The sequence below is a fragment of the Rana temporaria genome, chromosome 6, assembly GCF_905171775.1.
Source record: "Rana temporaria chromosome 6, aRanTem1.1, whole genome shotgun sequence".
NCBI classification, from domain to species: domain Eukaryota; kingdom Metazoa; phylum Chordata; class Amphibia; order Anura; family Ranidae; genus Rana; species Rana temporaria.
Genome location: NC_053494.1, coordinates 28,659,983 through 28,682,345, shown reverse-complemented (window position 1 = coordinate 28,682,345; position 22,363 = coordinate 28,659,983). Strand labels below are relative to the sequence as shown.

The following is a 22,363-nucleotide window of genomic DNA, read 5'->3' as shown; positions in this document are numbered from 1 at the left end:
ATGGGGACAGGTCTTACTTAGACACTTTTTTTTAATACAATGTGCAATAAATGGAGCTTAATCTGATTAATTAGCATGTTTTGTATCTCGGATCACAGAAAATGTAATCGCACGGGATCTCATCGAGAAGATGATCAGCAACGACCCCCAGCTCCGACCTTCCGCTCCCTGTGTGCTGAGACATCCATTTTTCTGGTCCAGAGAGAAGCAGCTGCAGTTCTTTCAGGTCTGACGAGCTGACTTCCCTGTAATTAAACTGTACTCCATTTTACAATTTTAAATGTAAATGTTCAACCTGAGAGTAAACCACGGAAGATGCCTGCTACTTCCATTATTGGCCAGAAAATCTTTTGCTGCTCTGTGATTTAGCTTCACTTTACTACTGGGGCCTGAATTTCCCTGCTATTCCACCTAAATGAGACTGATTCAGTGGCCAGTAAGGGAAGTCTGCTTGGACAAGAGGATGACAGAGGGTTAAGTTTTTAGCCATGATTTCACTGAAACTCATGCCATAGTAATAAAGTGAAACTAAATCAGAGAGGAGTACAGAACCGCGTTCCCTGGTTAATAAATGTAATGGCAGACATCTTGTTGCATGGCAATAGTTGCACTGTGTAACGGTCACCACCGTTTACAACCTTCCATCACATCCAAGACAGCTTATCGACACTCCAACCGACAGGACCCATTCCCATTTCATTTGCCCAGAATCAAGACGAGACACAGCTCTGTGCTTGTTCCTAATGTAATGATAATTTTAATGGTTTCTTCTCAGTCTTATATACATTACAACCATTAAAGCAACAATGAGATCTTCACCCCCCTAATCACACACTAAGGCTAATTACTTAAACATTCTAGACAGGTCGGCACCGGCCTATAATTATCATGTCTAATTACTGCACATTCCTTAAACAGCATAACAAACAAACCCATCACACACTGAGTTTCCTAGGCAGACGTTTCGTCTCCGCATGCACCGTGACACCTATTCACACCGCTGAGCATCAATAGGTTTTAGACAGTGTTATCACACAATTAAAGGCCTTTCAAAAGCTAGCCTTATTTAACATATTAACAGTCTTCACAGAGAGATGAGTCACTATTGACTGGTTGGGGTCACAATTAACCAACATCTTGCAGTGTCTCAAAATCCTGCAATACGAACTATCAGTGATGTCAAATCTCATGTAATACATGAATTATGATTCACTTGCCACCCCATGCCCAAAGGCACAGGGTGGACTCAGACCCAAGAGTTATCAGTGACGCTGACACAGGAGTATCCCCCATCCTCACAAAGTCTTTGGGTGTCACGGGTCATTCCGTTACACACTGTATTTGCCTTTTCACCATGTAAGTGTTGGGTTTTGGATTTGATTTGGAAATGGCAGTTGAATCCAATGATCAAAACCAGTGGGGTTGTTTTACTAAAACTGGAGAGTGCAAAATCTGCTGGCGTTCTGCATAGAAACCAATCTGCTTTCCGTTTTTTTTTTTTTTGTAAAAGCTTAAATGAACAAACTGACGTTAAATAGTTGGTAAGTTTGGAAAAAAGACACCAGTCCATCCAGTTGAACCTGTTGTTTGTGTGTGCTTGTGTTTCTGGCAGTAGTACATCATATATCCCTCTATGTTGAGATCATTAAGATGCCCATCTAATAGTTTTTATTTTTTTAAATATCGACGCTCCCTAGTGATACCACGGCTTGAATTCCACATCCTTACCACTCTTACAGTAAAGAACCCTAAAGAACAGTTTTAGGTTAAGCCACTTCTCTTCCAATTTCAGTGAATGGCTGTGTGTCTTTTTAAACTCCCTTTCACCTAAACATTTTTTTTCCCTATGCTAGGGTCACTAGTACGGTATTTGAACATCGCTATCGTATCTCCTCTCAAGCGTCTCCTCTCCAGAGAGAATAAGTTCAATAGCTGAGGTCCTCCGGTGACTTTATTAGCTTTGTTGTCCTTCTCTGCACTCTCTCCAGCTCCAGTACATTCTTCCTGAGGACTGGTGCCCAGAACTAGACGGCATACTCAAGATGTAGCCGGACCAGACTCTTGTAGAGTGCAAAAATTGTTGTTTTATCTCTGGAGTGAATGGCCTTTTTAATGGATGCCAATATTCTGTTGGCTTTGCTTGCAGCAGCTTGGCTTGCATGCCATTGCTGAGCCTTTCATCTACTAGGACCCCCCAGGTCCTTTTCTATCCTAGATTCCCTCAGTGGTTCTCCCCCTAGTGAGTAACTTGCATTCGTATTTTAAGCACCCAACTGCATTACTTTACATTTTTCAACATTAAACCTCATTTGCCATGTAGTTGCCCACCCCATTGTTTTTGGTTATTTAGTTAAAAGCTAATTGGCTGCCATGCAGTGGCGTATCTAGGGTATGGCAGCAATGGCAAGTGCCATGGGCAAAAAGCCACCCCCCTACATGGAAAAAAAATCCACCCGTCCTCCCACGGCCGCCTCCCGCATTAATGTAGCTCCCGGCGCCGTGCACACCCTGCTGAAGCGCAACGCCGGCACAGCAATTGCTAATATTTCTCCTTCTGCCTGGGAAGGGGAGTGACAGGTGCACCCAAGGCGGCCGATGACTGGCCAGACCGCATCCACATAGGGTAGTGGCTGCATTTGATGGGCACAGTGGCTTAAATTTATGGGGTTTTTTTTTCAGTTTGTTAGCGCCCTCCCCCAAAAATTTTCAATACCAGCCGCCAGTGGTCCCCAGTGTCCCTCTCTGTCCCCGGTTATCTGAAAGATGGGTTTAAATGTTTTGACAAGAGCGCAGTTTCAGTGCTTGCCATAGGCGCCATTTTCACTAGATACGCCTCTGCTGCCATGCAGATCTGCAACAGATTTTGTACTCTTCAGATTCAGGAAATCGACCCTATTTTTGTCTTGGAACTTTTGTTTTAAGTGAAACAATAGATTGCAATCCCATAAAACCATAACAGACATAATAGCACTATTACTGGTTAAACACATTATCTACAGAGCAGGCTAAATAAATCATATTATGGATCTTTGTGAATTGCGCTATAATAAACCGTACAACAGAATTTATGGCCTTCTTCAGTTTACAAGGTCATAAACTCTGTTGTACCATCCATGTAGGGCAAACGGAAAGGTTTATGATAATGCCCCCTCCCCAGCAGTATATCCTGATGTTTCCTTCACCCGCCTTCATTCCTGTTGGCCACTAGGATCATTGAAATTGTCCAAAACTTTCCGGTATGGAGGAGCATATGATTTCCTCCATGTAAAGGAGCCATTGATTTGCCGGAGAGCCCTGAAAAAACTCCAACTAAAGCTCTGAGCTTACGCGGTGATGTTTTTCCACCTAGCGGCTGAATAGCGTGGCAGGAGATTGAAGTAAAGGTGTGCGGGTGTTGAAGATTAGGGAGGCAATTAACATGATCCCGTCATGGGCAAAGCCCAGTTTCACTTTAAACTGACCAAGTCCCACAGAGCAGGGATTACTGAGACACATACAACATAGATTCCAAGTCTGACAATCTCACCCTATAGGAAGCAGGTGATGAGTGCACTATAAAATGTTTTTGGTTAGAAATTATTACCAGTGTATTATGAGTTGCTCAGAGACCAAACAATGCAAGCATATATGGCTAAAAAATATAAAACTGTATTTCTGTGATTGTCGCCTTCAGGATGTCAGCGATCGCATTGAGAAGGAGCCTCAGGACAGTCCAATTGTTGTTAACCTGGAGTCCGGAGCTCGTTCTGTTGTTCGTGTCAACTGGCGGTTATATATATCACTTCCTTTACAGACAGGTACATTTTATAGTGGGTAACTGAGGACATTAAGGCCTCATGCACACTGTTATTTCCCTTTTTTTTTTTTTTCCCCTGCTCCTATTGATATTAATTTTCCTCTAATATACGCCTTGTGGGCTTCCCAGATTGTAGCCCTTGTGACATCTGGAGTATCATTGATATTAAAAAATTGTTCTATTTCGACTATTAATTTCTTGCCCACTTCTTAACGTCCAGTGTGCATGAGGTTAGAGGCCTCATGCACACTGGATGTTAAAATAACATTATAAAAACGCTTGTAGCTTTGCAGTTGAGTTTTTCAACTTTTTTTAATGTTTTTGCAATAGCGTTTGTTAGAGTTTTTCTGTGTTTTTTTTTTTTTAAATGGATCAAAAACATTAAAAATCGCTGGTGAGCAATGTTTATGAGCGTTTATTCGCGTTTTTTCAGCGTTAGAGTGTTTTTACAGCTGAAAAACGTCTCTCAGAACCCACTAGTTTTGGGGTTTTGTTACTGCTCAAAAACGCCACTGCCCAAAACTGTTGATAACAGCCTATGTGTGCATGGGCACATAGGATAACATGATGGAGAGTTTAATGACTGTAGAAAAAATGTCTACTGGCAAAAACAGCTGCTGTAAAAACTTAAAAAAACATCCAGTGTACATCCCAAGGGTGACAGGAAAAAGTACCTACTGGTAGCCTTGAAGCTGCTTTTTTAAAATGAAAGAATAGTGTATCTTTTGTAAACATGAATTTTAAATTATTACCGTATTTATCAGCGTATACCGCGCACTTTTTTCCCCATAAAATCAGGGGGAAATTGTGGGTGCGCGATATACGCCGATAGCATACCTTGGAGGGGAAGGAGGGGGACCAGCGCCCGCCGGAAATCACCGAGCCGTCATCTCCTCTCACTCGGCTGTCACGTCACACGCACAGTCCCGCCTCCGCCATCGGCATTGGACCAATGCCGATGGCGGAGACGGGACTGTGCATGTGTGACGTGACAGCCGAGTGAGAGGAGATGACGGCTCGGTGATTTTTCCGGCGGGCGATGAGTGCACGTGTGTATACAGAGACAAGAGAACACATCACATTTTAAAGTAAGTCTGAACTACAAGCCAAGTAATCACATCCTCCTTTACAAATTTCCTCAGCTGTGACATTACTTATTAGACTCGATTCTAGTCTCTGAAAACATATGTTCCCTTCTTGCGGTAACTTTGTTATAATGACTCTAACAGCCTCTTAAACCCATTTTGTTAGACCAGTTGTTAAGAAACAGGATGTGCCTGACTTTAAGTGTCTTCATCTAGAAAAGCAGAACTGTTTTTGCTTTTTCACTAGTTGTTCATATAATTACTATACAAAGGATATGTGCTCGTCCCCCTCCTTCCCCTCCGAGGTATGTGTGTGAGACCCTTAGAGTCGGTTCACACTAGGGCGACACGACTTCAGCGCGACTTTCAGAGGCGACTCCGACACGACTTGAGCATGAACCACAGGGCGATCTGGGGCGATTTACAACACGACTTGAAGTCGTCTCCAGGACAGGAGACTTTCCAGTGGCCAATCAAACAACAATCAGCTCTGGGAGAGGGAGGGGGAGGGAGAGGTTTGCCTGAGAAATGTATGTTATCTTCCTGGAAAGTCGCTTCAGTTAAGACAGTGATCAGACTTGGATCAGACTTGGAGGCGACTTCCATTGAAATCAATGGGTACAAATCGCCTAGAAGTCGGATTGAAGTAGTACAGGAACTTCTTTTGAAGTCGGAGCGACTCGAGTCATATGTATTAACACCGCTCCCATTCACTTGCATTGTTTTTCTCGACAGCGCGACTTGGGACGACTTCAAGTCGGATCCCAAGTCGCCCCAGTGTGAACCGGCTCTAAGATTGCTTCAAAGCTGTTTATTTAAAAAATATTTTTTTTCGAGAAAATTCCCTCTTAAAATTGGGGTGCGCGTTATACGCCGGCGCGCGTTATACGCCGGCGCGCGTTATACGCCGATAAATACGGTACTTATATTAAAAGAGAGCGGACAAAAAAGCTAAAACAGCGCTACCCTGGTAAAAAACCTTGAGTGAAAAAAAACCTGAACCTAGGCAAATATCCTGGTTGATGTAAATTTGTTTTATTTTATATTTTTCGTACAAGAAAATATAAATTGCAATATACAAAGAAGTTCACGGAGGTTAGGAACGTGTATAGTGCTATGAAATCAGCCTCTGGCTGTCACTGGTAATATGTGCGAGGCTGCCTTCTCAATAAGTACTGGGAAGCCATGAACGGAAAAAGAAGGGAAGGACAGAGAGGCGCCAGGCAGACATAGTGTGACACCGTTTATTAAAAAATGTAATTGTTAAGAACAACAATGGCACTCACATGGTGGAAGGGGAGACAGACTGTGGCTGGAGATGGCTAATCCAGGGCATTCTACGTGTGCTGTCCGGAGAAGTATGGTCCGGTGATCCAGATGAAGCCAGAAATCACGGAATCAGAGTCTAAGTAGGTGATTCCGGTGAGACCAGGGACCACCGTGATGCCGAGCAAGGATGAATGTCCAGGGAAAGGATCCTCTGCGTAGTAAAGGTGCTGTCAGCCCGACCAGTGTAGTGGTCAATAGGGACACGTTTCGAAGGCAAGCCACGTCTTCTTCATCAGGCTTGCTTTGGTAATCCAACTACTGATTCTGTATTCACAGCTCAGCAGTAAGGCTGCATTCACACCTGAGCGTAGCGTTTTCGGTATTTTTTTCCGGCGTTTTGTCGCGCGTATTCGTGCGTTTGCATACAGCGTTGTCCGACATTTTTGAACTTCATCGTTTTTTATTTTAGCCAATAGGAAAAATGCTCATCTCTTTCATCATTTGTTGCTATGTTTATATGTATGATTTTTTTTATCTTCTTCCTGGGTGAATTTTCTATTTTACAGAACAGATTAAAGCGACAAAACTGCCGTAGAAACGCTTGTTGTCGCGCTAGACGCTTGAATCGAGCGTTTCCATTAGTTTCTATGGGAATACAAACGTTCAAAAACACCCAAATCAGCCCGATTCGCACAACAAAAAAGGGTCCAGAACTTGTTTGAGCTTCAGGCGTTCGGTTTCAGGCGTTTTGGAGTGGAGATGTGAACCATCTCCATAGAGAATAATGTATTTTTTCCCCTCTAGCGTTTTATAGCTTCAGGCTTCAGGCTACAAAACGCTCAGGTGTGAATGCAGCCTAAACCAGCAATTTTCAGAAGACTTTTCTGCATATCACCTGCTGGGTTTCCAGGGCCGTCTTTAATATGATTTGGGCCCTGGGCAAACATTTTTTTTGGGCCCCCCCTCCGGCTTATTTTGGGCCTGGCTGGTTCACATGTATGTGTTTTAGCGGCCCTCATTTGTGCAGGCACTGCAGCCCATTCATTCGTATATATAAAAAATAAAAGAAATAAAGAAATATATAAAAACAGTTTTTTTTTTAATAAAAAAAAGGGGGGTTGTCATCCGGGCCCTGGGGAACTACGGGCCCCTGGGGACCTCCAGACCTCTAAAAAAAAAAAAAATTGGCCCTTTAATAAAAAAATAAAATAAAAATATATTAAAAAAATATATTTTTTTTATTTAAAAATAAATAAAAAAGGGGGGGGTTGCCATCTGGGGCCCTCTGGGCCCCTGGGGACCCCTAAAAAAAATTGTCCCTTTAATAAAAAATAAAAAAAATATATATTAAAAAAATATATATATTTTTTTATTTTAAAAAAAATAAAAAAAGGGGTGGTTGCCATCTGGGGCCCTGGGGGCCTCCGGACCCCTAAAAAAAAAAAAAAAAAAAGTGTTTTTTTTTTTTACAAAGGGGGTGCTTTGGGCCCCCAACAGTGACAGGACCCTGGGCAGCTGCCCCTTCTTGCCCTATGGTAAAGACGGCCCTGTGGGTTTCGACAGGTATACAGTATTTATATTTACTGCAAGTAAAAGAAATTAAAAAAGGTGTTTCTTTTATTTATGAACTTTATATATTAAAATAGAAAATATACAGAATCTTTTTTTTTTTAATGCTATTGGTTACTGCGGTTTGTTCCTAGAAGTACTTCCTAGAGACAAAAGCTCCCTGTATTTATATTCAATTTTCATCCTCTTTTTCCATTTTTTTTTTTCCATAGACCTCAGAAAGTTCCGTTCCTACAAAGGGAATTCTGTACGAGATCTGTTAAGAGCTATGAGAAATAAGGTAAGCTATGCTACTTAAAGGATTTAAGCTGTTTGTTGGAATAGTATAGAATGGGGGAATTGGGGTTGGTTTACTAAAGGCAAATAGACTTGCAAGTGCAGTTGCACCAGAGCTTAGTAATTGAGGGGAACCTCTGTTAAAGAGGATGTCCGGCCAAAAAAAAAATATTAAAAGCCAGCAGCTACAAATACTGCAGCTGCTGACTTTTAATATTAGGACACTTACCTGTCCTGGAGTCCAGCGCCGTCCGCAGCAGAGGACGAGCAATCGCTCGTCACTCTGCTGCTCCCCCCGCCATCCTCAGTGAGGGAACCAGGAAGTGAAGCGCTCCGGCTTCACAGCCTGGTTCCCTACGGTGCATGCGCGAGTCGCGGTGCGCCCGCCGATTGGCTCCCGCTGTGTGCTGGGAGCCGATTGTTCCCAGCACACAAGGGGGGGCGACGGGATGTGATGCAATGCCCGTCTTTTGCCCGTGAATGCTGGGCCGGAAGTGTGTGCAAATACCTGTCTTTAGACAGGTATCTGCACCCCCCTCCCCCCTGAAAGGTGTCAAATGTGACACCGGAGGGGGGGAGGGTTCCAATCAGCGCGAGTTCCACTTTAGGGTGGAGCTTCGCTTTAACTTCTATGGTCCAATCGTGTGCAAGCAAAAATGCTGTTTTTTTTTTTTCCTTGCATGTGATTGGGTATTCTTTGTAAAGTGAAGCTTTACCTCATTTACTAAGTTCTGGAGGATCTGCACTTGAACAGTGTATTTGCCTTTAGTAAATTAACCCCAAAGTCTCTAGATAAGAGTGGAAAACAGTGATGGATGTCAAATCAAAATTGTCTATTTGAAAGGTGTAAAGAAGAACCCTCCCCAACAGTGGGACTGACACCAACCAAGATCATTTTTTAATGACATGAGAAAGCTTGAGACCAGATCCCCTATATTCCCAAAAACATGAACGTTAATGGCATCCCAGTTTTAGTCTGTAGGGTTCAATATTGAATAAATAAATACACAAATATCTAGGCAAATAAAGTGCAATGTGATCACTGATAATGTAAATAAAATTAATGATCAATGAATATAAAGTGATAATAGGATCCTATGACTAAGTGGCGTGATCAACCACGTAACGCATGAGGCAAGCTGTGAGCCGTCGGTGACGTCATCTCTGCTCTCGGCCGGGAGCATAGAGGTTCATTACATCGGATGTTTGTTATTGGAATTTTAACTGAGTGTTCTATTAAAGTTTATTTGCAATTTTACACATTGTGAGAGTATTCCTCCTTACATGCACCCTGTGGGAGCCATTGATTCTATGAAAAGAGGGACTGGAATTGTGATCATACGCTGCTGCTGTGTTTGGAAGTGAAAGTGATCCACAGACATATTTGGGGAAGTGAAGCTGCGGCCAGTGGGAATACATAAGGCTTACTATAAGCCTCCTTGAGGTGAGAGGCTGGTGCTACTGGTCACTTGGAGTGGAGCACGTTTTTTTGGATTTACCCTTGAGCACTGCACTTTAGGAAATATCCTGTGGACATTAATACCTTTGGGCTGCATGTTTTGGATTTTTCCCTGGATTGTTATCCTGCACAATAATATTTCACAATTGCATGAAGACTTTTTTCACCATATTTTCTCAATTACTTGGACTTTAGCTATATTGATTTAGACATTGGATGCTAGTAGCCCTGTTGCACTTTATTATTATTTATCACTTTATGCACCTTATTGCTGCACATAATTGATTTGTATTGATATTATCACTTTATATTCATTGATCATTCATTGTATATACATTATCAGTGAGCACATTGCACTTTATTTGCCTAGATATTTGTGTATTTATTGGTACACAAATTCCTCACAGTTCTTGGTAATGTCACTGTTGTGGCATATTTTCTCCACTTGATGATGACCGTCTTCACTGTGTTCTATGGTATATCTAATGCCTTGGAAATTGTTTTGTACCCTTCTCCTTTTAAAAATGAGATCCCTCTGATGCTTTGGAAGCTCTCTGCGGACCATGGCTTTTGCTGTAGGATGCGACTAGGAAAATGTCAGGAAAGACCTACTAGAACAGTTGAACTTTATTTGGGGTTAATTAGAGGCACTTTAAATGATGGCAGGTGCGTACTGACTCCTATTTAACATGAGTTTGAATGCGATTGCTTAATTCTGAACACAGCTACATCCCCAGTTATAAAAGGATGGGCACACTGCTTGGCCAGGGCCAGGGCATGCGCATGTGCCTGGAAATTCCATCTGCACTAGGGCAAAGCCTTAGACACCACATCTGCAAAAGATTGTGCCTAAAAATATACTCTGTTGGTCACATGAAATATATTGCCTGTATATTCAGTTTCCTACTACTACCCATGGCTAACAGGATACAACATTCTCCAGCTAATGTCTTTTTTGTGTTTGCAGAAACATCATTATCATGAGCTGCCGCCAGAGGTCCAGGAGTCACTGGGCACCATTCCTGACGATTTTGTATATTATTTTACCTCTCGGTTTCCACTTCTACTCCTTCACACACACCAGGCGCTGGAACTGTGCGCGGAAGAGAGACCTTTCCAGAACTATTACCACCGCGAATCGCGGCGCTGAGGAGGCCTCAGGCTGCCCAGAGAACACTTGTGTTGGTCAGCTGGACTCTCCTGTTTTTATACAGTGAATTGCACTGCCTCATAGTATTTGCACAGTAGTTTTTATTTTTTCACTGTATTTGCTTTTATTTCAGCGGACTCCAAAAACATTTCTCTTTTTTTTTTTATAATTTTACCTTTGTTCATTTACCTTCCAGTCTGTTGAATGGAGGTGATTACTGGAAGCCGGACTTTGCATTAAAGCCTCCAGTCTGCATAGTGATACCGTTACCATGGTAGCCTATCTTCTGGTAGCCATCTTACGTTCCATAAAGGTGAAGGTTTTGCATCATGCGCTATTCTGAAGTAAATTCCTGCATCTGCCCTGTGGACTCTACTGTATGAAGTTGTTTTAAATCATTATGAGCTCATTCACATGGGTACATGGGTGCATGGATCCATACACCTGTGCAGAGGGCTGTGTTTATCCACCCAAGAGGCACAGGCGCCCCATGCAGCCATCCTAAAATCAAGGTCAGGCTGATGGTTTCCCAGATCTTCTGATCGTACATCCAAGGGGAATTTGATAACAGACCCCATTCAGAGCCTCAGGCCTGCAAAGATGTACACACAATGATATGCATGAAGATCTGAGCATTCATCAGCCTGTCATTGACTTTAACAGGCTGGCTGCATGGTAGGGTTCAGAGGCGTTGCTAGGGGGGTGCGGTCCGCACCGGGTGACACCCGCTAGAGAGGTGACACCATCCCGTTTTTTTTTTTATTATTTGTTTTTTTTTAGCTGACATGCCCAGCCTGCCCTGTGCAATCCCAGCCTGCCCTGTACCACCCCAGCCTGCTCTGTGCCACCCCAGCCTGCCCTGTACCACCCCAGCCTACCCTGTATCACCCCAGCCTACCCTGTATCACCCAGCCTGCCCTGTACCACTCCAAACAGCCCAATACCACCCCAGCCTGCCCTGTACCCCCCAGCCTGCCCTGTACCACCACAGCCTGCCCTGTACCACCCCAGCTTGCCCTGTACCACCCCAGCCTGCCCTGTACCACCCCTAACTTTCCCATGCCACCCCAACTTGCCCTGTGCCACCCTAACTTGCCCTGTACCACCCCAATCTGCCCTATGCCACCATAACTTGCCCTGTACCACCCCTAACTTTCCCATGCCACCCCAACTTGCCCTGTGCCACCCTAACTTGCCCTGTACCACCCCAATCTGCCCTATGCCACCATAACTTGCCCTGTACCACCCCAACCTTTCCCATGCCATCCCAACTTGCCCTATGTCACCCTAACTTGCACTATACCACCCCAACCTGCCCTGTACCACCCTAACTTGCCCTATACCACCTTAACCTGTCCTATACCACCCCACTACACCAACCTGCCACTATACCACTCTATACTACCCTAACCTGCCACTATACTGCCCTATACTATCATTTACAGGGGCTGGTTTAGGGTGCGCCCCGTGCCTGTGCGCTGCCTGCTTGGTGCTGGGCAGCCTAGACAGAGGGGGGGGGGGGGTGACACCATGTTTTACCGCACCGGGTGACACCAACCCTAGTGACGCCACTGGTAGGGTTGCCACCTCATCCCTTTAAACCCGAACAGATATGAATTACACAGGTACTGAGGCTAATTTAATGCACATAAGGCACCAAGTGAGTATTATTACCACAGAACATGAGTAATTAAAGCAGAGGTTCCATTACAAAAAAAATAAATAAAAGTCAGCAGCTACTAACACTGGAGCTGCTGAATTTTAATAAGGACACTTACCTGTCCTAGCCGCCAGCGATGTCGGCCCCCGCCGAGGCCGATTCTCGATCCTGGCAGCTCCAAGCGCCGCCATCCACAGTAAGGGAAACGGGCAGTGAAGCTTCACTGCCCGTTTCCTACTGCGCATGCGCGAACAGCGCGGCGCTTTGTGAATGGGCCGGCTGCTTTCTGGGACACACACAGTTCCCAGAATGAAGCGCGCCCCATTCACAAGAAGACATCGAGTGTAGGAGGAGGAAGAGAATTCGCTGCGGAGGATGAAGAGGCAGATTCGGGACTTCCGCATAGCAACAGCTATTTAGGGTAAGTAAAAAAAAATTCAATTTTTTTATTTCTGGTGGAAAATTTGTTTTTTCAGGTGGAACCTCCACTTTAATATGTGTTCAGTTTTAAAGGAATGAGGTCACAACCCTACTGCATGGACTAAAACATGTCCCTCTGCATGGGTTTATGGATCCATGCATCCATGTGAGTGAGTTTTAAATATCTTGGTTTTTTTTTAAAATAAATATTTATTTTATATCAGATTAGGGGGATTTTTGCTGTACAGTTATTCTTTTAAAAGATGGGGAAAAGTATTAAATATGTCATTGTAATAAGAAAATGTGGTTTGTCTGTCATTCTTGAGGAACGACACCCGGTCAAAATTCCCCTCCAGCCGCTCCTCACCGCCACCATCTCAAAACATCCCGTGGCTTGTGCAGATGTACCGCAGGTTTTTGGGACCTAGAAGACATCTACGGCAGTGATTCTCAAGCTTAGTCCTCAAGTATCCCCAATGGGCCATGTTTTGGGAACTTCCCTTAGATAAAATAGCTCTTATCAATACCATGTCATTGATAATGATTTAAATCAGCTGTGCAAAGGTAAAGGAAACCCTGAAAACATGGCCCGTTGGGGGTACTTGAGGACTGAGCTTTAGAACCACTGATCTACAGCATGTCTGCGTGCATGGGAGATTCCTACACATGCACACCATGTCACTGGTTTTGGGTATCTGGGACCTTGTAAAGACCTGCATTATGTTTGCAGCTGTGTGGGAAATCCCCCTGCCCGTGTGCAAACATGGGCCCAGATTCAGGTAGGGGCGCGCACTGATACGGCGGCGCAGCGTATCATTTTTACGCTACGCCTCCGTAAATTTCTGGAGCTACGCTGCATTCACGAAGCATTTGCTCCGTAATTTGCCGCGGCGTATCTTAAAAGGGGCCGGCGTAAGCGCGCGTAATTTAAATGATCCCGTAGGGGGCGTGGATCATTTAAATTAGGCGCGTTCCCGCGCCGAACGTACTGCGCATGCTCCGTCAGGAAAATTTCCAGACGTGCATTGCGGTAAATGACGTCGCAAGGACGTCATTGGCTTCGACGTGAACGTAAATGGCGTCCAGCGCCATTCACGAACAAGTTACGCAAACGACGCAAAATTTGAAAATCGCGACGCGGGAACGACGTCCCTACTTACCATTGTCTGCGCCTCCTAATAGCAGGAGCAGCCTTACGGCGAAAACGACGTACGCAAACAACGTAAAAAACGAGCGCCGGCCACGCGTACGTTTGTGAATCGGCGTGAGTATGCAATTTGCATACTCTACGCTGACAACTACGGTTGCGCCACCTAGCGGCCAGCGGCAGAATGCACCCTAAGATACGACGGCATAAGAGCCTTATGCCAGTCGTATCTTAGGCTACAGTCGGCGTATCGAGCTTTCTGAATACAGAAAGTAGATACGCCGGCGCTACTTAGCAATTACGCTGCGTATCTATGGATACGCAGGCGTAATTGCTTTCTGAATCTACCCCATGGTGTGGATGTTTACCAGTTCCCAAACACCTCCAATGAAAAAAGGGCATCCAAGAGGCGCTGGGACTTTCATTTTATACAAGGTAGCGAAAGGTGCAAAAAAACATTTGAAGAGCCCACTGGCAAAGACCAGGCTGCTCACAACAAGCAAAGTTACCCTACTGTTGGTACTCCAGCAGGTTACTAGGAAAAGATGTGCGTATATGAAAGGCGTGCCAAATAATTTTATTGATGATGTTTTAAAAGACAGCCAACACGTTTTAGGGGTCAAAGAAACTCCCCCTTCATCAGGGTGTCAGTTAAAAATAAGGACATTGAGTGGATTTAAAATATGGCTTTCCTGTTTGAATCTGTGCAGGGAAGCTGATTGCTGGATTAGGATTACCGGCCTAAAACTAAAAACCGCACAGGTGATCAAATACCACCAAAATAAAGCTCTACTTGTGGGACAAAAAAAAGGACGCCAATTTTGTTTGGGAGCCACGTCGCTTGACCGCGCAATTGTCAGTTAAAGCGACGCAGTGCCGAATCGCAAAAAGTGCTCTGGTCTTCGACCAGCAATATGGTCCGGGGGTTACCGTATTTTCCGGCGTATAAGACGACTTTCTAACCCCTTAAAATCTTCTTATAAAGTCGGGGGTCGTCTTATACGCCGGTAACCTAACCTTACCTTATCCCAGAATCGCGGCCGTACGATTTTTCAAAAGCCGCGCCTCCTACGTCTTCTGTTCCGTGATAGGCGGAAACACTCAGCTTCCCAGGAGGCACCGTGTTCAGTGTCCGCCTATCACGGAGGCCCTCTCGTCCTGTGTTTAGTGTCCGCCTATCAGTCTCCATCAGTACCACCTCATCGGTGCCCGTAATCAAAGTAGAAAACTTACTTATTTACAAAAACTTTATTTTCTTCAACATTTTCGGTCTTTTTTTAGTTGTTGCGCAAAAAAAAAATCGCAAAGGTGATCAAATACCACCAAAAGAAAGCTCTATTTGTGGGAACAAAATGAAAAAAAAATTGTTTGGGTACAGTGTAGCATGACCGCGCAATTGTCATTCAAAGTGCGATAGCGCTGAAAGCTAAAAATTGGCTTGGGCAGGAAGGTGCTTAAGTGCCTGGTATGGAAGTGGTTAAAGTGTTACTAAACCCACAACGGTAAAATCAGTCTCTGTATATGCAGTAAAGCATGCTTGTTATACATACTGTGGAATCTAAGGGGTTAATCCTCCACATTGCGTAAAAAAAAAAGTCTGCTTGATCTTGTCTTTCTGATCCTTCTCTTTTTCCACTATGTCCAAAAAATAACTCAATATTTACAAAGCCAGGGGACAGGCTGCACATGCTCAGTTTGGTGTGTATTGCTAGACCGTTTTTTTTCTTGGGAGAGTGCATGTGATCAGCACAGGGCCAATCAGCACTGTCCAGACGGAGGATCACGGGAGAATGAAAATTCCTCCTACAAGCTTTACTAAGAATTGATAGAAGTCACAAGACTGCTGTATAATGCTGATGAGAAAATATATTTATCAGTTTATATTTACTAAAATAATTGCATTTCCATATTCTGTGTACTGTGGGAGACCAGATCTAGTGAATGCAGGTTCTGGGTTTAGTAACACTTTAACCGATATACGTCGGCAGAGCGGCACAGCTGGGCATAATCACGTACAGGTACGTTGCCCTTTAAGAGCCCAGCCGTGGGACCCGGTCCTGAGCTCCGTGTCGGCGCCCGCGGGACCCACGGACCCGATCGCTGCCGGAGTCCCGCGATCGGGTCACAAAGCTGAAGAACGGGAGAGGTGAGTGTAAACAAACTTTTACACGTGTTTCCTAGTGCGAGTGTCACTGATCGTCTGTTCCCTGTCATAGGGAACGACGATCAGTGATGTCACATGCCAAGCCACGCCCCTACAGTAAGAAACATTAGGTCACACTTAAAGCAGGAGTTCAACCATTTCCTTTTTTTTTTCCTTAGCTTCCTGCTCGTTCGGTCTAGGGGAATCGGCTATTTGTATTAAAATATGAGCAGTACTTACCCGTTTTCGAGATGTATCTTCTCCGTCGCTTCCGGGTATGGGTCTTCGGGAGCGGGCGTTCCTTCTTGATTGACAGTCTTCCGAGAGGCTTCCGACGGTCGCATCCATCGCGTCACTCGTAGCCGAAAGAAGCCGAACGTCGGTGCGGCTCTATACTGCGCCTGCGCACCGACGTTCGGCTTCTTTCGGAAAATCGTGACGCGATGGATGCGACCGTCGGAAGCCTGTCGGAAGACTGTCAATCAAGAAGGAACGCCCAGTCCCGCAGCCCATACCCGGAAGTGGCGGAAGAAGATGCATCTCGAAAACGGGTAAGTACAGCTCATATTTTAATACAAATAGCTGATTCCCCTAGACCGAACGAGCAGGAAGCTAAGGGAAAAATGTGTAGGGTATGGGTGAACCTCCGCTTTAACCCCTTTAGTGCCTCCTCCTGGTTAACCGCTTCACTGCCAGTGTCATTTTTACAGTAATTAGTGCATTTTTATAGCACTGGTCGCTGTAAAAATGACAATGATCCCCAAATAGTGTCAAAAGTGTCCGATGTATATAAATATATGCAACAAAGCGCATGTGGTGTACCGTATGGATAAAAAGAGAGTCCTAAATAGAAGTCCTGTAAGCTAGGTGAGCTTGAGCATGAGTTACAGTTTATGGATCCGGGCAGCCATGCAATGGGAGCTGAAGCGACGCTAGGGAAGCAATTTATTCAATTCCCTAACACAGCGCTGTGTAAACAGCGAACGCACAGTAGTAGAGCCGGGCATCTGAATTACACATTCAGATGTAAGGATGAGCCCTGGCGTGTTCGCATAGAACACGTGCAGAGCCCGCCAGGAAGTGTGCGCGGCGCTGCGCTAATGACAGCCAGGGAGACATTTCACGATCCCTGCAGCCGAGCATCGGGACAATGTCTCCCTGGCTGTGATTAGCACAGCGCCGTGCACACTCCCTGGCGGGCTCTGCACGTGTTCTATGCGAACACGCCAGAGCTCATCCTTATTCAGATGCCCGACAATAGATAGCTTCATGCAATGCATGAAGCTATCTATTGGAGATTCCGGGATTGACGGGCCGCACTCCTCCGCCCTCAATGGACGCACCACCACTGTCCCCCACCATGTGATCACCTTTATGATCCTCCACCCTGTGATCACCTTTCCCATCCTCCACCCTGTGATCACCTTTATGATCCCCCACCCTGTGATCACCTTTATGATCCCCCACCCTGTGATCACCTTTCCCATCCTCCACCCTGTGATCACCTTTCCCATCCCCCACCCTGTGATCACCTTTCCCATCCCCCACCCTGTGATCACCTTTCCCATCCCCCACCCTGTGATCACCTTTCCCATCCCCCACCCTGTGATCACCTTTCTGATGTGTCAGTACCTAGGATCTGATGTACACAGGGGGTGTGAGGATCGGGACCACCACAAGAGGGCGCACTGATCCGTGTGACAGCGGAAGAAATGGAAGATTCCAACATAGCAATTTAGGGGGGGGGCGTAATTTTTAGCCGTCACCAGCCCATCTTCTCCTGTTCTCCCCAGGTTTAAAAAACTAAGACATTGAGTAATGTGATTGCCGCAGTGTGTTTACCGCATACAGAACATTCAGCAGATTCTGAGGTGACAGAAAGACATTCGGGAAGCTGGTTTCCGGGACTCTACTAGGAGGCGGGATTTTCTGCACTCTACTGCGCATGCGTGACCCGCGAATCCGACGCATGCGTACTAGGTACCGGGATTTTGTGGGACTGTACTGCGCATGCGTGATCTGCGAATCCGGCGCATGCGTACTAGGTACCGGGATTTTGCGGGACTCTACTGCGCATGCGTGATCTGCGAATCCGACGCATGCGTACTAGGAGGCGGGATTTTGCAGGACTCTACTGCGCATGCGTGACCCGCGAATCCGACACATGCGTACTAGGAACCAGATTTTGCGGGACTCTACTGCGCATGCTAATTGGCTAATTAGCAATTTGTGTTACCAAGCAATTGAACAGGTGTACATTAAGTGTAAGGTGCATATACAGTGCTGTGTTATGTTTTTGTCTTAGATACCTTTCTTTCACTTTAGTGCCGGTTCACACAGGGGCGACCTGTCAGGGGACTTAGCCACCTGACAAGTCGAGCTCCATGCATTGCAAGGTTCCTGTACTACTTTGGGGCAACTTCAGAGCGGCTTGCATTGACTTCTATACAGAAGTCATTTTGCAAGCTGCGCTGTACGGGGCGGCTCCAGAGTCTGACGACTTTAAAGCCGCCCCTGTGTGAACCGGCACTCTGTACTTTTTTTCCATATCAGTGACTAAGTCACAGTAGGCACACTAGTATTTATAAAAAAGAGGTCAGCAGCAGTCCTTATAGTTCCTTCCAGGGCCGTCTTTAAAGCAGGGCAAAAGGGGAAGCTGCCCTAGGCCCTGTCAATGTTGTGGGGCCCAAAGCACCGCACCTTCCTCATACTTGCCAACTACCCCAGTTGAAATTCCCTCGTCCCTTGAAGTTTTATTCCTGTGCTGTGTCCTGATATATCAGTATGAAGTGCTGCTACTAATGCTGCCCAGCTCTGCCCTATTGTTGTATACAGATGACTCACCTGCAGACCCTGTATTTATTTGTAAATAACCATCATTCATATGTAAATAAGCATTCATATGTATATCATGCCCCTCTGCAGTGAGATGATGTGCTGTAACCTCTAGCAACAAGCAGAAATAATGTGCTGTAACCTCTAGCAACCAGTCAGTAAGTGGCAATGATGCTGTCTCATCTGATACAGTAAACTGATTTAAGTCTAGCTGATATTTGCATGGGGGCCCCCCCCCCAAGATTTTTTTGCCCAGGGTCCAATCAATATTAAAGACGGCCCTGGTTCCTTCTCAACAGGTACACTTTAAACTAATAAACACAACCTATATATTTGGATATACATTATATGAGTGCCTCCGCAGCGACCTGCGTTTATCCATTGCTGAAAAGCACAGGTCGCCTGTCTCCCCTGCACGAGAGCCCGTAGCTCTACGTCGCCTCGCGAAAGGGGCACGTGCGCGCCCCCTGCACGTCTCTGATCCTGCCGCGCGGGTGCGCTCACCGCCAGGCACCCGCGATTGCTCGTTACAGAGCTAGGACCGGGAGCTGTGTGTAAACACACAGCTCCCAGTCCTGTTAGGGCAGTGTTTCTCAATTCCAGTCCTCAGGCCCCCCCAACAGGTCAGGTTTTCAGGATTTCCCTCAGATGAAAAGGCTGTGGTGATTACTAAGGCAGTGAAACTGATCAAATCATCTGTGCAAAATAATGGAAATCCTGACCTGTTGGGGGGGGCCTGAGGACTGGAATTGAGAAACACTGCGTTAGGGGGAGAAATGCCTGACTGTGTTCATACACCTGCAATGGGCACAGTGAAGCATGCAAATGGGCAGTTGACCCCTTTTCCTCTTACAGTAGCTGCTGCATTCTCGCCCTAGGCTTATACTTGAGTCAGTAAGTTTGCAGTTTGTGGTAAAATTAGGTCCTCTGCTCATACAAGTATATTACAGTACTTCCTCTTTGCATTAAAGCATAGTCACCTTTAAAAAAAAAATTGCAGGTTAAAAAAAAATTCAGCAATGTACAGACGTCCCTGATGAAAACAGCTCCAGAGAGCTCTGGACCCCAGACAGGGCAGAAGGTTCATCATCCAACCCTAAGCACACAGCCAAGATAACAAACGAGTGGCTACAGCACAACTCTGAATGTCCTTGAGTGGCCCAGACTTGAAGCCAATTGAACATCTCTAGAGATCTGAAAATGGCTGTGCACCGATGCTCCTCATCCAACCTGATAGAGCTTGGGGGTCCTACAAAGAAGAATATGGGGGGGGGGGGGGAATTGGCCAAAAAAAAAAAAAGCCATGCAAAGCTTGTAGCATTATACTCAGAAAGACTTGTGGCTGTAACTGGTGCCCGTGTGAAAGGGGCCGTAACTACGCAACAGGTTTGCTTCAGCAAGGGGTGTGTCAGCCCTCTAGAGAGACTACCGTTTCCAAAGTGGGACAGGGCTTTTCTGTAGGTAGGGACAGGGCTTTTCTGTAGGTAGGGACAGGGCTTTTCTGTAGGTAGGGACAGGGCTTTTCTGTAGGTAGGGACAGGGCTTTTCTGTAGGTAGGGACAGGGCTTTTCTGTAGGTAGGGACAGGGCTTTTCTGTAGGTAGGGACAGGGCTTTTCTGTAGGTAGGGACAGGGCTTTTCTGTAGGTAGGGACAGGGCTTTTCTGTAGGTAGGGACAGGGCTTTTCTGTAGGTAGGGACAGGGCTTTTCTGTAGGTAGGGACAGGGCTTTTCTGTAGGTAGGGACAGGGCTTTTCTGTAGGTAGGGACAGGGCTTTTCTGTAGGTAGGGACAGGGCTTTTCTGTAGGTAGGGACAGGGCTTTTCTGTAGGTAGGGACAGGGCTTTTCTGTAGGTAGGGACAGGGCTTTTCTGTAGGTAGGGACAGGGCTTTTCTGTAGGTAGGGACAGGGCTTTTCTGTAGGTAGGGACAGGGCTTTTCTGTAGGTAGGGACAGGGCTTTTCTGTAGGTAGGGACAGGGCTTTTCTGTAGGTAGGGACAGGGCTTTTCTGTAGGTAGGGACAGGGCTTTTCTGTAGGTAGGGACAGGGCTTTTCTGTAGGTAGGGACAGGGCTTTTCTGTAGGTAGGGACAGGGCTTTTCTGTAGCGTGTAGTATTTTTAGGGATAAAATATAATTTTTTTTATCCTCTTGACAAAAAGGAAGCCCCCACATAGAAGGGAAAGCAGAAAGAAATTGGGGGGGGAAAAAAGTCCAAATATTCTGCTCAGCCCATGAGGCCCCCACTTTTGCCAGCCTTTGTGTTCACCTACAGCCACGGGCTTCAAGTCACCATCTGTAGCAGGAGCAGCAATGCTTGAAAGGAGACCCATTTTCTGGTCAGTATAGGTACATAGAGACGTGGCAATTGTGAAATATTACTGCTATATTTGACAGGAGCAATCCATTGCAAAGATCATGGGCAATAGTCCAACTCTAAGATTAGCCTGGAATGTTTTTCCAGATATTCTGCATTATATGGGCCTTAGAGTATCACTACAATTGTAAACCTTTGTGGCATCCCAGAGTACACATGTGTGGAGCACTTTGTTACGTTCTTTTCTAAACTCTGTTCCCTGAGCTAGTAGGTAGGGGTGCAACGGATCGTGCGGCGATCCAAACGGGGCAACCTGATCGGAACAGTAGGCGATCCGCGGAAAGACCGCGGCTTCGGCCTAGCTCCGGAGCGGTCGGCCATCTTGGTGCGCGCTGACGTCATCACCCCTCTGCTCGTGGATTTTCTTCCATTTTGCAAGAGCGCGCTGCGCCGCTGACTGCATGCAATCTGAGTACATCAGTACAGTGAGTTGGCTAATGGTTTAATAGCCATTAGCCAACTCACTGTACTGATGTACTCAGTCTAGTAAAACAGTAACACTGTAATTACCATTTTTGCCACTAATAGTCATAGCCAACATTGCCCCCACACTAGTAAACAGTAACACTGTGTATAGCCATTTTCCCCACTTCTTACAGTGGGGGAAAATGGCTATACACAGTTTTACTGATTACTATGGTGGGGGCAATCAGTAAAACTGTGTGTATAGCCATTTTTCCCCACTGTAAGAAGTGGGGAAAATGGCTATACAAAGTGTTACTGTTTACTAGTGTGGGGGCAATGTTGGCTATGACTATTAGTGGCAAAAATGACAATTACAGTGTTAGTTATGGCTATTAATAATAGCCATCGCCAACATTGCCCCCACACTAGTAAAACAGTAACACTGTAATTGCCATTTATCCCACTGTAATGGTCCCAAAATTGTCCGATATGTCCGCCATAATGTCAAAAAACCGCTGATCGCCGCCATTAGTAGTAAAAAAATTTTTTTTTTTAAATAAAAATGTAAAGACAAAACTGTTTGTCTTGTTTTTTTACTGATCCGATCCAAGGATCGATCCGTGAGTTTTTTGATCCGTTGCACCCCTATTCAGCAGTGTCCCACCCTTGTCATGTTGACTAGCACTACTTCAGCAGTACAACCAGGTCCACCATAACTTCTACCAGGGAATCCGACCCCTACTAGTACTAAAACAGCACTCAAATCATTGCCAGT

General features: G+C 45.5%; 1 protein-coding gene across 1 annotated transcript in view; it reads left to right on the top strand.

The window, feature by feature from the left end:
• The window catches only part of ERN2 (endoplasmic reticulum to nucleus signaling 2), a 66,732-nt gene extending 55,867 nt beyond the window's left edge, over positions 1 to 10,865 (top strand). The window contains exons 19-22 of the mRNA XM_040356534.1: positions 99 to 226; positions 3,674 to 3,797; positions 7,932 to 7,999; positions 10,422 to 10,865. Coding sequence (XP_040212468.1) covers positions 99 to 226; positions 3,674 to 3,797; positions 7,932 to 7,999; positions 10,422 to 10,604 — 503 coding nt within the window. The 3' untranslated portion in view covers positions 10,605 to 10,865. The remainder of the gene's footprint in view (positions 1 to 98; positions 227 to 3,673; positions 3,798 to 7,931; positions 8,000 to 10,421) is intronic.
• Positions 10,866 to 22,363: the final 11,498 nt, after the last annotated feature.